At 34.6% G+C, this 16,440-nt stretch overlaps 2 protein-coding genes across 6 annotated transcripts in view; one reads left to right on the forward strand and one right to left on the reverse strand.

Moving 5' to 3' along the window:
- Positions 1-16,440, reverse strand: part of COP1 (COP1 E3 ubiquitin ligase) — a 267,564-nt gene that overhangs the window by 81,839 nt on the left and 169,285 nt on the right. The gene's annotated exons all lie outside the window — the stretch shown is intronic.
- Positions 1,063-1,533, forward strand: LOC118848509 (60S ribosomal protein L23a-like). The gene has a single exon (XM_036757419.1). The coding sequence runs from the start codon at positions 1,063-1,065 to the stop codon at positions 1,531-1,533; it is 471 nt and encodes a 156-aa protein (XP_036613314.1).

The raw sequence follows: 16,440 nt of genomic DNA on the forward strand, positions 1-16,440 counted from the left end.
TGGAAAAAAAAGCTAAAAATTAATTGGAAACTAAATAATCTAATTCTAAAGAATGAGTGGGCCAAAGAACAAATGAGACAAACAATTAATGACTTCATTCAAGAGAATGACAATAATGAAACAACATACCAAAACTTACGGGATGCAGCAAAAGCAGTTGTTAGGGGAAGTTTTATATCCCTAAATGCTTACATGAATAAAATAGGGAAAAAGGAGATCAATGATCTGGGCATACAACCGAAAAAGCTAGAAAAAGAGCAAATTGAAAATCCCCAATTAAATACCAAATTAGAAATACTGAAAATCAAAGGAGAGATTAATAAAATTGAAACCAAGAAAACTATTGAATTAACAAATAAAACAAAGAGCTGGTTTTATGAAAAAACCAATAAAATTGATAAACCTTTGGTCAATTTGATTAAAAAAAAGAAAGATGAAAATCAAATTACCAGTATCAAAAATGAAAAGGGTGAGTTTGCCTCTAATGAAGAGGAAATCAAAACAATAATTAGAAATTATTTTGCCCAACTGTATGCCCATAAATTTGACCACCTTAGAGATATGGATGAATATCTACAAAAACATAAATTGCCCAGGTTAACAAAAAAGGAAGTAAAATTTCTAAATAACTCCATCTCAGAAAAAGAAATTTGGGCTAATAATTCACTATTTCACAAAAACTGTTGGGAAAATTGGAAAATGGTAGGGCAGAAACTGGGCATACACCAATATCTTACACCATATACGAAAATAAAGTCAAAATGGGTTCATGATTTAGGACTAAAGGCTGATACTATAAGTAATTTGGGAGAGCAAGGAATAGTTTACCTATCAGATTTATGGAAAAAGAAAAGAATTCATGACCCAACAAGAGATAGAGAACATTACAAAATGCAAAATGGATAATTTTGATTATGTCAAATTGAAATGTTTCTGTACAAAAAAAGCCAATGCAACAAAAATTAGGAGGGAAGCAGAAAATTGGGAGAAAATCTTTACAACTAGTGTCTCTGATAAAGGCCTCATTTCTAAAATATACAGGGAACTGCCCTTTCCCCCAAGATGTTGCCGAAGGCGAAGAAGGAAGCCGTTGTCCCCCCCAAGACAGAGGCCAAGTCCAAGGCCTTGAAGGCCAAGAAGGCGGTGTTGAAGGGTGTCCACAGCCACAAAAAGAAGAAGATCCGAACATCCCCCACCTTTCGGCGACCCAAGACACTAAGACTTCGAAGGCAGCCCAAATACCCTCGGAAAAGTGCCCCTCGGAGAAGCAAGCTGGATCACTATGCCATCATTAAGTTCCCCTTGACCACTGAGTCTGCTATGAAGAAGATTGAGGACAGCAACACCCTAGTCTTCATTGTGGACGTCAAAGCCAACAAGCATCAGATAAAGCAGGCGGTAAAGAAGCTGTATGACATCGATGTGGCCAAGGTCAACACACTGATCCGGCCTGATGGAGAGAAGAAGGCCTATGTCCGACTTGCTCCAGACTACGATGCTTTAGATGTTGCCAACAAAATTGGAATCATCTAAACTGTGTCCAGCTATCCCACTCCACCTACAATAAAAAGTTTTCCAGTATATTCACAAAAAAAAAAAAAAATACAGGGAACTGAGCCAAATATATAGGAATACAAGCCATTCCCCAATTGAGAAATGGTCAAAGGATATAAACAGGCAGTTTTCAGAGGAAGAAATTAAAGCTATCTATAGGCATATGAAAAAATGATCTAAATCACTACTGATTAGAGAAATGCAAATCAAAACAACTCTTAGATACCACATCTCTCCTGTCAGATTGGCTAAAATAACAAAACAGGAAAATGATAAATGCTGGAGAGGATGTGGGAAAATTGGAACATTGTCACATTGTTGGTGGAGTTGTGAACTGATCCAGCCATTCTGGAGAACAATTTGGAACTACACCCAAAGGGCTATAAAAATGTTCATACCCTTTGACCCAGCAATACCACTTCTAGGGTTGTATCCCAAAGAAATCACACAAGCGTGAAAAGGACCCATATGTACAAAAATATTTATAGTGGCTCTCTTTGTGGTAGCCAAGAATTGGAAATCAAAGGGATGCCCATCAATTGGGGAATGGCTGAACAAGCTGTGGTACATGAAGGTAATGGAATACTATTGTGCCATAAGAAATGGGATGATACGGACTTCTTAACAACCTGGAAAAACCTACACGACATAATGCTGAGTGAGCAGGGCAGAGCCAGGAGAACATTATACACAACCACAGATATATGGATTCTGTGAGGACCAACCCTGACAGACTTCGCTTTTCTCAGCAACACAAGGTACAAAGACAACTCCACAGGACTCACGATGGAGAACACTATCTACACCCAGAGAAAGAACTATGAAGTATGAATGCAGATTGAGGCACACTTCATGCTAGCCTTCCCCCCCTCCCCTTTTTTCCTTTTCTCTCTTTTGTTTTTGTGTTGGGTTTTTTTTTTTTTGCCTTTTTCTTCTCTCGCATGATTCATTTCATTGATCAGAGTTCTTCTCCATAACTTGACTAGTGTGTACATTAATTCAATGCGAAGTTATAAATGGAAGCTATATGGGACTCCATGCCATCTTGGGGAGGGAGGTGGGTAGGGAGTGAAGAAAATCTGGAACTCAAAATTATATAGAACCAAATGTTGTAAACTAAAAATAAAAATTAAAAAAAAAGAAAGATCCTTTAGGCCAAAGAGACTTTCTCAAAACTAGATAAAAACACTAACTGCTAAGGAAACAGAGAGCCTTAAAAGCCAATATAAATCAGAAAAATAAAATTCCAGGTACCTTACAGAAATGTCTCCTGACCAATCAATCAAGAAGCAATACTGTGGCATTTAAATCCTTCTTGGGCTTTATATTCTATTTGACACTGACAAATTACAACAGTAGGCAGAGGAAAAAAACTTCTATACTCATCTCAATTTACTAACTTATAATTACTTGTGACTTAGGCAACCTCTAGGTAGGAAATACTTAAGTGTCTAAAATACGTATTATATCAAAGCTGGGCATACATACCTATTTACCACTTTTGTTAGCCTGAATCCATTAAAATGGTAAATTGAGTATAATATAGGGCTCTTCTAGAAGACTTACTTTTTCTCACTTATTACCTACCATTTGACTTATTTTACAATTCTTTTTAAACTTCTTTTTTTAGTATTAGTTTATTTAAACTTAAATGCTAAAACTTAAATACACGATAAGAAAAGAAAAAGAAACATAAATACAAAAGAAAAAATTGTTGTGTACAACAGAACGTAAGAGGATTCAAAATATAAAGCATAAATTTCCATTTGAAGAAAGCCTGTATAATAAATACTATGCATTGTGTTCAGAGCTGTCCATCTTTTCTTTGCTTCCTTTTAAGTTTTCTTTTGCTCTCTCCTGTGTACTTTTTATTTAGTTCTTTTTTCTACCCTTCCTCCCTCACCTCCAAGAAAGCTACAATTAAGCACAGATATGTGTGTGTACATATACATATACAAAAATACACACAGAAAGATATGTACATGCATATATATATACACATGTAATTACATACACATACATATACTTAAATATCTATAATCATACTCACATATAGACATATACATTCACATGCATCTATGTAAGACTGTACTACACATACTTGTCCTCTGTTTCTCTGAAAGTGGATAACCTCTTTCATCATAACTCCGAGTGTTTCCATATTTTCTGAAGTCTACCAACTCATCGTTTCCTATACCACAGCTATATTCCAATCTTATACTGTTTAGCTATTTGGAATAATCTAAAACAAAACTGATTAATATGGCTAAAAATCCTTCCCTTATCCTCTCCCCCCTCCCTATCCCTTTAGCCTTTTATTTCCTTCTAAATTTAGAAGACTTTTATACATTTCTCTCTATGTGTATGTATATATAACGTATGTATATATGTGTGTATTATATGTATTTATGTATGTACGCACACAGACACAGAATTCCCTCTTAAACTCATTCCCAATGAAAGCAGGGTTCCAGAAGTAGCAGCCCTCCTCCCCCATCTAATTCCACTGTGTCGATTCTTTCTCTTGTACCTCATTTGTACAAAATACTCTTTTTATATTTATAGCTGTTCCCAAATTGTTTTACTTTTTAAAATCATACCATACTCAGGTCTACCCTAATCTTTCCTACAAACTCCCCAATTGCTAATAACAATCTTAGACATATGTTTTACATTTTACATACATAAAAGGTAAACAGTCTGTCCTTACTGAGCCACTGCAATTAGTCTTTTATATGTACCTTATATTTCTCTTGGATTTTATATATCAAATCTTCTATTAAGTTCAAATTTTTTTTTAAACAAAATCTTGAACCTCTGGCAATTTATTAAATGTCCATTTTTTTCCATTCAGGATCATGCTTAACTTTGTTGGGTGTGGTATTTTTGGCCATAACCCCAGTTTTATTTTTGCTCTTCAATATATAGACCTGCGGTCTATCAGTATCACTGCTTCTAGGCATTATGTGATTCTAATTGTGGCACTGACATATTTAAATTGTTTTTTTCTTGTTGCTTATATTTTATCCTTCAGCTGAGAGTTTTGAAATTTGATCATGATATTCCTGTAGGTTTTCCTCACAGAATCTCTTTTGTATTTTCCCCTCTTATTCTAATGCTTCAGGACAATTTTGTTTAATTACTTCCTGTATTATTATATCAAGATTTTTTTTTTGATTGTAACTTTCAGGTAGTCCAATTATTCTTATGTTTTCTTGATCTGTTTTCCAGATCAGTTGTTTTTCTGATGTTTCATATTCTCTTCTCTGTGTTTTTGTTCTTTATACTTTGTTTTATTATTTGTTGGTCTTGTAACTTCACTGGCTTCACTTTGCCCAGTTCTAATTTTCAAGAAGTTGTTTTCTTCCTTAAGATTCTGGATCTCCTTTTCTAATTATTTGATGTTCTTTTCATAATCTTGTTTTTCTTGGATTATTCTTATTTTTCATTTTTACTCAATTTATCTCATTTGATTTTTAAAGTCTTTTTAAAGTCCTTCTATGAATTCTTCTTGGGCAGGTGATCATTTAATGTTACTCTTTCGGGTAGCTTTTTTCTTTTTTTTTGGCTTCAGTATCCTCCTCTAGAGACAAACCCCAGTCTTCTCTATTCCCATAGTAACTTTCTATGGTTGGATTCTTTCTCCGTTGCCTGCTCATTTTTAAAAGCTATTTGTAGCATCTTATTTTTTGTAATCACCTCTAGTCCTGGGGCCTCAGATTTCCCTTCAATTCTCACTACTGGCCTGCAACCAAAACCAAGAACTCTACCCTCTTGTAAGTGTTCACAACCAGTGGCATCCCTGCCCTACCGCTTCTGCACTCACTGGCAGCATGCTGGTTCCTTCTTGCCCAGGGCCACATCTCAGGAGCACAGATGGGTCTGGCATTCCTTATCAGCAGAAGTTCCCTCAATCTTCCCTAGCTCAGATGCCCAACTCCTCACACAGTCCAGAAGGTGAAAGTTCCTGTGTCTTCAGCTGAGGCTACCTCCCAAACCAGCTAATCCCAGGGCTCACTGCTTGCTATTTCAGTGAAACTAAACCTGGAGGTGTTTACTCTTCATAGGTACCAATCCTCAGCCTTGGAATTTTTCTTTGGATCCTCTGCAATTGTCCCAGGAAGACCACTGTTCTACCTCAACTCTTGTTTTTTTTTTTTTTTTTTTTTTTTACCCTTCTCTATGTTTGCCCTAAGACACTATTTGATATTCTTTGTGGGGGAAACTGGAGGGCTTAGAATTTTCAGGCCTACTCTGCCATCTTCCCAGAATCCTCTCCTACAATTCTTTTATTCAATAAACACACACAAAAATTTTGTCCCTGATAGGAACACAAAGATCTCTAGGTTATTAACTATAACAGCAAATCATGTTATCTTAAGTATTAATGGTAAATAGGACTGCTTATTACCATTTATTTCTCTAAATACTTTAGAACAATTTATATTAGTGGGACAATTGTCCTCTCTGTTCACTGAAGACAAGCAAAGTCAATTTTGTCTTCTTAAAATTACCAAAAGCATCACTCACAAATATGTTCACCAAATCAACTATCCAAGTGAAATATCAATGATTTTCATCAAATATCTCTCTTGGAAATAATTCTAAGTTTATAAATTTAATGAACATAATTTGGGATACACATGGGTCTATTTAACTAGACAACTTAATAGTGAAGAAAACTACTAATTTTTACAAAAGGCAGAATAAAAGAGCTGTTTTGAGTGAAACTAATTTCTCATATATAAAAAGGCTATTACTAGACAATTTACTAATAATAAAGCAGAAAAACAAAAAGCAGGCACTTTCCCTACAATATACCAATTTTTGGCCATCAAGGCAGTAGAATGTCTTTCAGGAATTCTGAGTTCTATTTTAGGTTTCATCATTATTTGATACTTTGTGTAAGTATCACATCAAAGCAAAATGCTTAATTTAGACATACTGATATTCCATTATTCTCCAACTGGTTTCTTCTTATTCACTTCTTTCCATTTGGTTGTCTCATTCCTGGTATTCATGAGGTGGGCAAAAGACATCTTTGCATCTCCTCACCAATTTCCATTTAGATGATCATAATCAGTAAAGATCACCCAAGTTACCATTAAGGGGTGAGGGAGGCAGGCAGGATAAGCACAGGAAATACAACAAAAATTAAGAATTAGTTTTGTTACTTTTAAAAATTAAGCTTGAGAGAAGGAGTACAGCATCCAGCTGGGGCGAGTTCTGATCACCTAAAAGTCACTTGAGGCAGAGACTTAAGCTGGCGAACCACAAATTCCCAGCACGTTAGGAGAATGAAATGCTTTAAGATCTAGCCTTCAAGGAAATCATAATCAGAAGGTAGGGAGTCAGAAAGTGAGCAGTGTGGGAAAAATAAGGTGAGAAAAAAGACTATAATTATCAAAGATTTCAGGAAGAAGGAAACTCCATGACCTTAAGCAAATAATCAATAAGAGAAACAGTAGCAACAGAAAAAAAAATATGGCTTCTGATCTAGTAAACAAATTCAGACATCTGTAATGAAATACTACAAAAGCAAAGGAAAACTATTCAACATTTGATGAGACAGAGGACCCTGTGGAATTTAAAAAGAACATGGGAAAACATATGCTGCTCCTGAGTGATTCAAAAGAGAAATGAGAATTATGAGAATAGAATTTATGGTATATATAGCAAAAATAATGGGCATCAAGAAAAACTTGAATTTGTAACGGTAAGCCTCAAAGAAACAAAACAATAGATTGAACATGCAAATAGACACAAATGAAGGACAACCTAGAATAGAAACAAAAAATAGTAACAGCAAAAGAAAATACACTGACACTTTGAGCAAAACATAATGATCTTAAAGACAGAATGTGCGGGGACAACTTAAGGATCATAAGTCTCCCAGAAGTAAATGATAGGATAAAAAAAATCTTAACATCAAAATGCAGGAAATGATAGAAGAGAATTCCCTAGAACTTCTGAACATAGAAAAATGAAATACCAATTGAAAGAATTTACAAACTGCCTTCAGAAAACAAAACAAAATATATATAAGGCTGCAAATTCCATGACTCATGGTAGTTAAATACCATATGACTTGAAGATTTGAGATTGATTTAGCTTCAAAGAAGCTGTACACCGAAGCATTTGAAGCTTATGGAATAATGAATAGTACTTATTAATTTACTTCATGCTAGGTGGAGCACATGTGCCTCGTGTGCCAGGCACTGTGCTAAGTATTTTTTACAAATATTATCACATTTAATCATCACAACAACCCTCCAAGGTAGGTGTTGTTATTATCCCCATTTTTTAATACAGGAAACTGAGGCAAACAGAGGTTAAGTGACTTGTCCAGGGTCATAGAGCTAGTGAGTATATGAGGTTAGCTTTGAATTTATGTCTTCTTGACTCCTGGCCCAGTGTTCTATCCCCTATGTCATCAGTAGCCTCTAACTTGCCATAATATTTTTGTGTATTCCCCAATTATGAGCACTCCTTCATCAAACTTCATACGTATATGAAATGTATATGTGTGGAATGAGATTTTGATTGCGTATTCCACAGACATTTAAAATCACTGAATTTCATAGGAAAATAATATTTCAGCAGATGTCTAGAACAAAGAAATTTAGAATATGAAAACCAGATCTATAGGATAAATTGATAGAAAACAACTGATGATTATTAGAATGAAATCAATATTCTCTTGGCAAATAATCTGGTTGGATTCTATATTCTATATTCTATATTCCATGTATACATACTAAAATGTTAGGCAACACTACTATATTTTGCGATACATACCAGAATACTAACAGGGCCAGAAGGAACACCATAATTTTTTTTATTAAGTATTTCATTCATGAAGTAAGGGATTAAACAGATTACAGTCAACCATCAGTGAAATAAAGCCATTTTTAAGGATATCCATATATTATTCACAAAGTCATCTATACAGTCCAAATTTAGTATCGGGGGAAAAAGCACTACCATACTTGATTTTTTAAGTAAGCCATTTGTGGTTATGTTTTCACCAGACTCTAGGTTTGTCATGAATTTGTGTTACCCATAAATAATGTTTTGAATCTGTTTTGTTCACTACAGAAGATTTTTATATTTTATTCTTCATTTCTCTATACATCCTTATTCTCCCAATAAGATAGTGTTCTATTCATAGATGGTTTATCACCTTATCATGTTTATTACTTAAAATAGCCCAACCTTTCAAACAGAAAGTGAAAAAATGAAATAAAGGTTTAAGTGGTGGCAAAGAATTGGAAATTGAGGGGAATGTCCATCAACTGGGGAATAAACAAGTTGTGATATGTGATTGTGATGGAATACCATTTTGTGATAAGAAATGACAAGCAGAATGCTCCAAAAAGTCTTGAAAGACTTATATGAATTGTTGCAAAGTGAAATGAGCAGAACCAGGACAACACTGCACACAATTACAACAATATTGTAAGGATGATCAATTGTGAAAGACTTAGCTGTTCTGATCAAGATAATGGTCCAAGACAATTCCAAAGCATTCATGATGAAAAAGGCTTTCCATCTCAAGAAAGAGAACTAAAGAATTATAAATGCAAATTGACCACACATTTTAATTTTACTTTCATTAGTTTATTTTGTTTGTGTTTTCTTTTGCAATATCACCAATATGAAAATTGGTTCTGCATGGCCTCACATACATAATTAATATCAAATTGCTTACCCTCTCAAGGAGGGATAAAGGAGGGAGAAAGAATTTGGAACTCAAAATCTTTAAAAAAATAAATGTTACAAGTAAATTTTTATATTATATATGTATATATGTACACACATATACACACATATATATTACACATTTTAAAAGAAATAGAATGGCAGCTTATTTATAGGTGATTACTTTGCCCAAGACAAAATATAAAGAGAAACTGAATCGAAGGAATGAATCTTTAAAAGTGACTTCAGATATTTTTGGGCTTTCTGTTAAAGTATTAAAAGTCAAAATTGAATTTTTTTTCTTTTTCCTTTAAAATTAAACTTAGAAATTTGTAATTCTGGAATGTAACCTTTAAAAACAAATAATAGATATGAAATATTTTCATAATAATTATTTTTAAATAATGTAATATACTTTCATAGCAATTCTATTAAGTCTTTTTGGCATTTTAATAGAAAAATTTGACAGGAAAAAATCAAATACATGCTTTTAAAGAATGTAATTTTGTTATAAAAAAAATTTAGCCAATAGCAAACATTTTCCACAAATTGTCATTACACTGCTACATTTAGACCTCTTCAATCTAATTTTTTTTTTCTATGAGAGCTAAATTAAAAGGTATTGGCTCAACTTACTGAATTCCTAGGACAAGAAGCTTTTCCTTATCTCCCTAAAAGCTAGTGTCTTTCCTCTATGGTTACCTCCTATTTGATTTGTGTATATATTGTTTGTACAGTTATTTTCATGTTTTCTCCCCCATTAGAATGTGAACTCTTGAGAAAAGGGGCTGTGTTTCTTGCCTTTTGTTGTATCCTAAGCACTTAACACAGTATCTGGCACATAAAAGGCATTTAATAAATGATGAATGACGTGACAGACTGAATTGTACACTTCAAACTTAGCTGAGCCTATTACTCCCAGTACTACTTCCCAACCAGTGCCTCAGCAGGGTTCTCACTCTGGCAACGTGTCCATGCTTATCGCTTTCCACTCTAATAACTGATTCCCTACCCAGAATTTCCATTTGGCAAAGTATATGCACAGTATTCATTCTCATTTCTAACCTGGCTCAGTCCTTGAGGGCAGAGATTGCCACCCTTTTGGTTTGCATTTGTATTCACAGTGCTTAACACAGTATATAGCACATGGTAAATGCTTAATAAATGCACTTTGTCTCTTTCTCTCTCTCTGTCTTGCTCTCTCTTACTCATTAGTCAAGCACAGGGGTGGGGAACCTGTGGTCTTCTAGGTCCTTGAATGTGGCCTTTTGACTGAGTCCAAGTTTTACAGAACAAATTCTTTTATTAAGGGATTTTGTTCTGTGAAGTTTGGATTCAGTGTAAAGGACGCACCTAAAGACCTAGAGGGCCAAATACGGCCACAAAAACACAGGTTCCCCACTCCTGGTCAAGGGTGACAAGAAATATAAGATATTTTTCTGCTAAGTGTTACATATCAAAATTATTCTGCTAAAGAGTCCTGGGGAGAATAAGTAGAAATTCAATGTCAAAATGGAAGAAAGAAATGAGAGAAGGATGTATTGAAATCTAAAGGAAACATTCTAAATGTCTTATAAAGGAAATCTTTAATTCTATAGACAAAATGTTAAGGATAGGAGTAGAGATGGTGAGAGAAAATAAATACTATTAACTAAGTTTAGGCTGCTGGAGGTAGCACGAAGACTATTATTAAAACTATTATTGAAACTGGGTAACATATAATCCAGATGAGAATAGTATAAATTCAAAATATCCATTTAAAATCTTGGACATAGATTAGTGCTGCTGGAAAATAAATGCCAAAGGCATAAGTGTTACTGCTGAGGCATAATGATGATCACTTCACCCATTAACTTATATTACTAACTTCAAGGAAAAAAAAAATGTTATACCCTTAAAAAAAAAACCACTAGATTATCTGCATTTATCCAAAAATGATTATAGTTTATATTATGTCTCAACTCAGTAAGCATCCAAATAGAATATTTTATTAACATCTCAGACAGCTGGTTTGATGGCTTTCCCTTCAGTGCCAAAAAGATAAAGTTAAATCATTTCCCTATTCCTTTCCACTTGATATAGTCTTCGACTAAAAAAAATTGGCTTTCAAATTTTTAAAATACATATTAAGAAGATTAATCCCTTCTTTTTCAAACCTGTCATTATATGCTGGTAGGAATAGAATTTTTCCCTTGAGGACTTCTTTAGCTGCATCACAGAAATTTTAATATATTGTTTCACTGTTTCACATATTTACTGTTTCCATGATTTTTTCTTTGATCCACACAACATTTAGGATTTCTTTGTTAAGTCTCAATTTAGATCTTTATTTTTTATTTGTGCTCCTTGAACTGATTATTATTTTTATTGAGTTATAGTCTACCAAGTATGTGTTTACTATTTCTGTCTTTTCTCATTCATTTATATTATCTCTGTGGCTAATACATGGTAAATTTTTATAGAAGTTCCATAAGGTGCTGAGAAATACATAATTTTTTCAGCAGTTCCATTTAGAAGACATGATGAGTTTATTAGCTCTATTTCTCCAACAATTTGTTCAGTTCTATTTTTTCCTTTGTTTATATTTGTTAGAATTATTCAAAACTGAGAGGGAAACTGAAATCTCCAGCCACTGTGTTACTATTTATGTCTTGTACTCCAGTTAATTTTTCCTTTATGAATTTAGATGCTAAGGTATCTGAAATATGTAAGTTTACTGAATTGCAGAGAATTATAAGGAGTGATAAGGTTTTCTTAAATGAGCAATACAAACAGAAAAAATGGGAAAGACAAGAGATCTCTTCAAGAAAATTAGAGATATAAAGGGAATTTTCATGCAAAAATGGGCAGGATAAAAGACAAAAATGGGAGGGACTTAAAAGAAGCAGAAGAGATTAAGAGGAGGTGGCAAGAATACACAAGAGCCATACAAGAAAGATCTTAACATCACTGAAAACTACAATGGTGTGGTTACTGATCTAGAACCAAACATCCAGGAGGATGAAGTCAAGTGGGCCTTAGGAATCATTGCTAACAGTAAGGCTAGTGGAGACAACGGAATTTAAATTTTAAAAACCTCACCATCATTTGACACTAAGGGAATAGGAGGGTAAATCAATAAATCATTACTACTTTCTCTTAGAACCCAGTGAAGACAGTCCAGAACTCTGTGTTCAAAAGCCAGAGAACAATAGCCCTCTCCAAATGATTGGCTGGCCCTGTTTCCATTATGGTCCCCATAGTCATCATTCAAAAAAGCAGCCCTTCTATAGATGTGACCTTGCAGTGGTTTCTACAGGTGCTACAGCACCCATCTCCTTAGTAACTAAAGCTAATGAAAACCAAAAAAATAAATTTCTTATCACCAAAATACCAGGCATCATTAAATAGTTCAGTATATATTATTTTATCAGTAGAAATGACACCCAAAACCTCAGCACTACTGGATCATTCCATCTGACTTGTAGTTGAAATGCCCTCTGTGTTGTTTCCCCTTACAATGTGAGCTCTGTGAGAGTCCAGGTGGTCCTGTTTTTCTATTAGAAGCACTGGGTGGGACAGTGGATAGAGTGATAGACTTGGAACGTGAAAGACTTGAATCCAAATCTGACCTTGGACCCTTATCAGCTGTGCGACTGAAGTGCCACCAAACCTCTCTCAGCCAATTTACTCATTTGTAAAATGGAGATAACAATAGCACCAACCTCCCAAAGTTGTGGTGAGAACTAAATGAGTATATTTAAAGTGCTTTACAAGCTTTAAAATGCTATGTTTTGCTGCTGCCGCTGAGTCTTTCAATCAACGTGACCTCGTGGTCCATAGCATGCCAGTATCATCCGTGAGACTTTCTAGGCAAAGACATTGGAATGACTTGCCATTTCCTTCTTCAGTGGATTAAGGCAAACAGAGGTGACGTGACATGCATAGGATCAAATAGCTATTAAGCATCTGAGGCTGGATTTGAACTCAGGTTTTCCTGACTCCAGGACCAACCCTTTACCTACTGAATCACCTAGCTTGCTTCCAAGGCAAACAGAGGTTAAATGACTTGTCCAGGGTTGAACAGCTAGTAAGTCGCTGAAGCTGGATTTGAACTCAGGTCTTTCTGACACCAGGCCCACTACTCTATCCATTAAGCAAACTTGCCTTTATGTTTTAGCTATATACTACCTTAAAGTGCTAGCAATTATGGTTTGAATCTGCAATGCATTTTATACAGTAAGTGATTAATAAATACTTTTTCCTTCACTTATTCATTCATATTCTACTACTTGGTAACAGTGTAGATAATATAAAATTAGCAGAAATGGGTGAAAAAAATTTACTGCATGATAGAGAAATATATAATATGAATTACAATGGGCAGAGAAGCAAAGAAACAAAACAATACAAGCATTTGTCATTATAGAAGTAGCAATCATTTAGCAAAAGTAGGAACCCTAGTAGCAAATATTAATCTGTAATGACTGTGGCCCATGTGATATCTATCTTTTAAATATGTACATTTAAAATCCTAACCCATTCCTATTATGAAGCACATTATCATCAAATAAGATTTAATAAATATCCTCACAAGGACAGCCATACACTATGCAGCAGTATATAGCTGCTCCACATCATTACAGAAGCTACAGATAATATTTTATTCTTATGAATATAATACAACAAAAATCGGTGTGATTACAGTATAATAAAGTATAATTACCATATTCATTTCTAGATTGTATGTAATTATACAGATGGAAAAGGGGGTTCATCAGATTTCTCGGATCAATAATGTACTGTCCTTTAGAGATATCTCTTACTGTCATTATGAAAGCATGTACAGTTACTTTTCCCATTAATAATAAAGTACTTCTTCACAGTCACATTGTAAAGATTTTAAGGTATAGGGAATACAATGTTCCCCGTACTTACTTTTTTTAATTACTAAAAATGTAATTTTATTGAGAAAAAGAAAATGCAGTTATTGAAGAATCTTATTCAACAAGGCAATGTCCACGTACAAGGTTAAATCTTATACAATTTCTTGATATATGCAGTCACAGAAATAATGTTGTGCAATGATCCTCTGCTTACCAATAATAAGTAAAGAATACAATAGACAGACATATGCTAGCCAATGATGTTTGCCACTGTTACAGAGTACAAGTGGAAGAAAAAATTCCTCCAGGTCCTTTTTGCAAATAACATTTTGCTAACTGCATATAACACTAAGAACTACAAAAATGAGAATTACAACTGTTTGAGAGGCCTGCCTTAACAATCTATATAAGGAAAACAAAGTGAATGTTTGCCTCTTTTATCGAACGTATACTGCTTGTTGTCTCTCCCATTAGATTGGAAACTCCTTGAGGGCAGGGAACTGTCTTTTGCCTCTTTTTGCATCCCCAGCACTTACCACTGTACCTGGCACATAGTAGGCACTTAATAAAATGTTTATTGACTAACTTACTAACATTCATTTGGGAACGAAAATTACAAGTATTACAGAGGGCAAACGAAGAAGCACATTGTGGTCCTAAGTTGGCTTCCAAATATTACCAATAATAACTTGCCCATGAGAAGTAGCATAAAGTATATACAAGAAATATGTTTAATAAAAGAGGTAAATATTCAAGTATCAAGAGCCAAACACAATACTTGTACATCTTCAGTGTTACAGTGGTACACATGAAATGTTGAAGAGCATGACTGAATGCCTCCAGAATTCTGAGAACATCCTTAGAAGAATAATGAGAGGAGACTCACAAGAATGACAGAATGAAGGTATATAGGCTGGAAGTGAGAGAGCATATGCAGGAGATCATGGATCTAGTGAAATAATGGACTCTATAAATACCTCTTATTCTCCTTGTAAATCAAAGTCAGGTAAAAGTCATTGTGAAAGATGAAGTTTGTACTTGGCAGAACAGACAATGGTGAGCTAGCCTGGACACTATACCGATGGTCACTGTCTCAGTTCTAAGTAACTAGTTTTTTATTCTAATTTCAGAGTTAAAGAAAGTACAAAAATGTGAAAAATAATGTAATAAAGAGAACTGGACAAGGAATATGGCAGGGGTGAGGAATGTAAAGTGGGTCTGAGTTCACTCATCTCTAATATGAGTAAGGACAGACCAGGTGGCATGATTCTAAGACTCAACATTACAATGTTCTTCCCTAATAAACACTTATTTTATAATATTAGACACGACTGGACACATATTCTATCTTTTGCTGCATGTACAAAAATACAATCTATTTCTATTAATGGTAAGAGAAGTTCCCACTGCTTTGCGATTCTATATTTCAATTACCACTTACAAATAACGAAATAGGCACATATATGTTTAGTACCGATATTACCTCATTGTCTATGATATCTTTTGGCAAAATGTAGATTCCCTGCTCATTTCTTTTAATTAGATTTATTTTTTCTTTTTCTTTGTCTGAGATCTTGATTGCTACCCCTGCTTTTTTAACTTCAGCTGAAGCATAATAGATTTCTCTAGCCCCTTACCTTTATTTTATGTGTCTTTCTGCTTCAAATGTGTTTCTCATGAATAACATATTGTAGGATTATGATTTTTAAATCCACTGTACTATCCACTTCCATTTTATGGCTGAGTTCATCCCATTAACATTCATGTCATAACAGTTATGAGTGTGTATTTTTCTTCATCCCATTTCCCCCTCTTTATCCTTCTCTCCCTCTATCACCCCACCCAGTCTGCCCTCCCTTCTAACATCTTCCCCTACCCACCACTCTTATCCCTCTGTATTCCTACTTCACTGTAGCAGATCTCTATACGGGTGTGTGTGTGTGCGCGTGTGTGTGCGCGCATGCGCGCTCGTGCGTGCGTTATTTCCTCTTTGAGCCAATTCTGATGAGATCAAGGTTCAAGCGTTGCACATCACAACCTCAAACCCTCCCCATTTCCCCCTTCCCCCATTTTCCACTCCATTGTAAAAACTCTTCCTTTTGTGCCTCCTTTATGTGAAGTAATCTGCCCCATTCTTCATTCCCCTTCACACTTCTCCCAGTTCATCCCTCTTTCTCACTGCTTCATTTTATTTTTTTTAATTCAACTCATCAGTCATTTCACACTTGTGCCCTTTGTCTATGTATAATCCTTATAGGTGCCCTGATAATGATAACAACAATAGTTCTTAGGAGGAGTTATATGTATCATCTTCCAATAC

Source organism: Trichosurus vulpecula, chromosome 4 (genome assembly GCF_011100635.1).
Source record: "Trichosurus vulpecula isolate mTriVul1 chromosome 4, mTriVul1.pri, whole genome shotgun sequence".
Classification (NCBI taxonomy): domain Eukaryota; kingdom Metazoa; phylum Chordata; class Mammalia; order Diprotodontia; family Phalangeridae; genus Trichosurus; species Trichosurus vulpecula.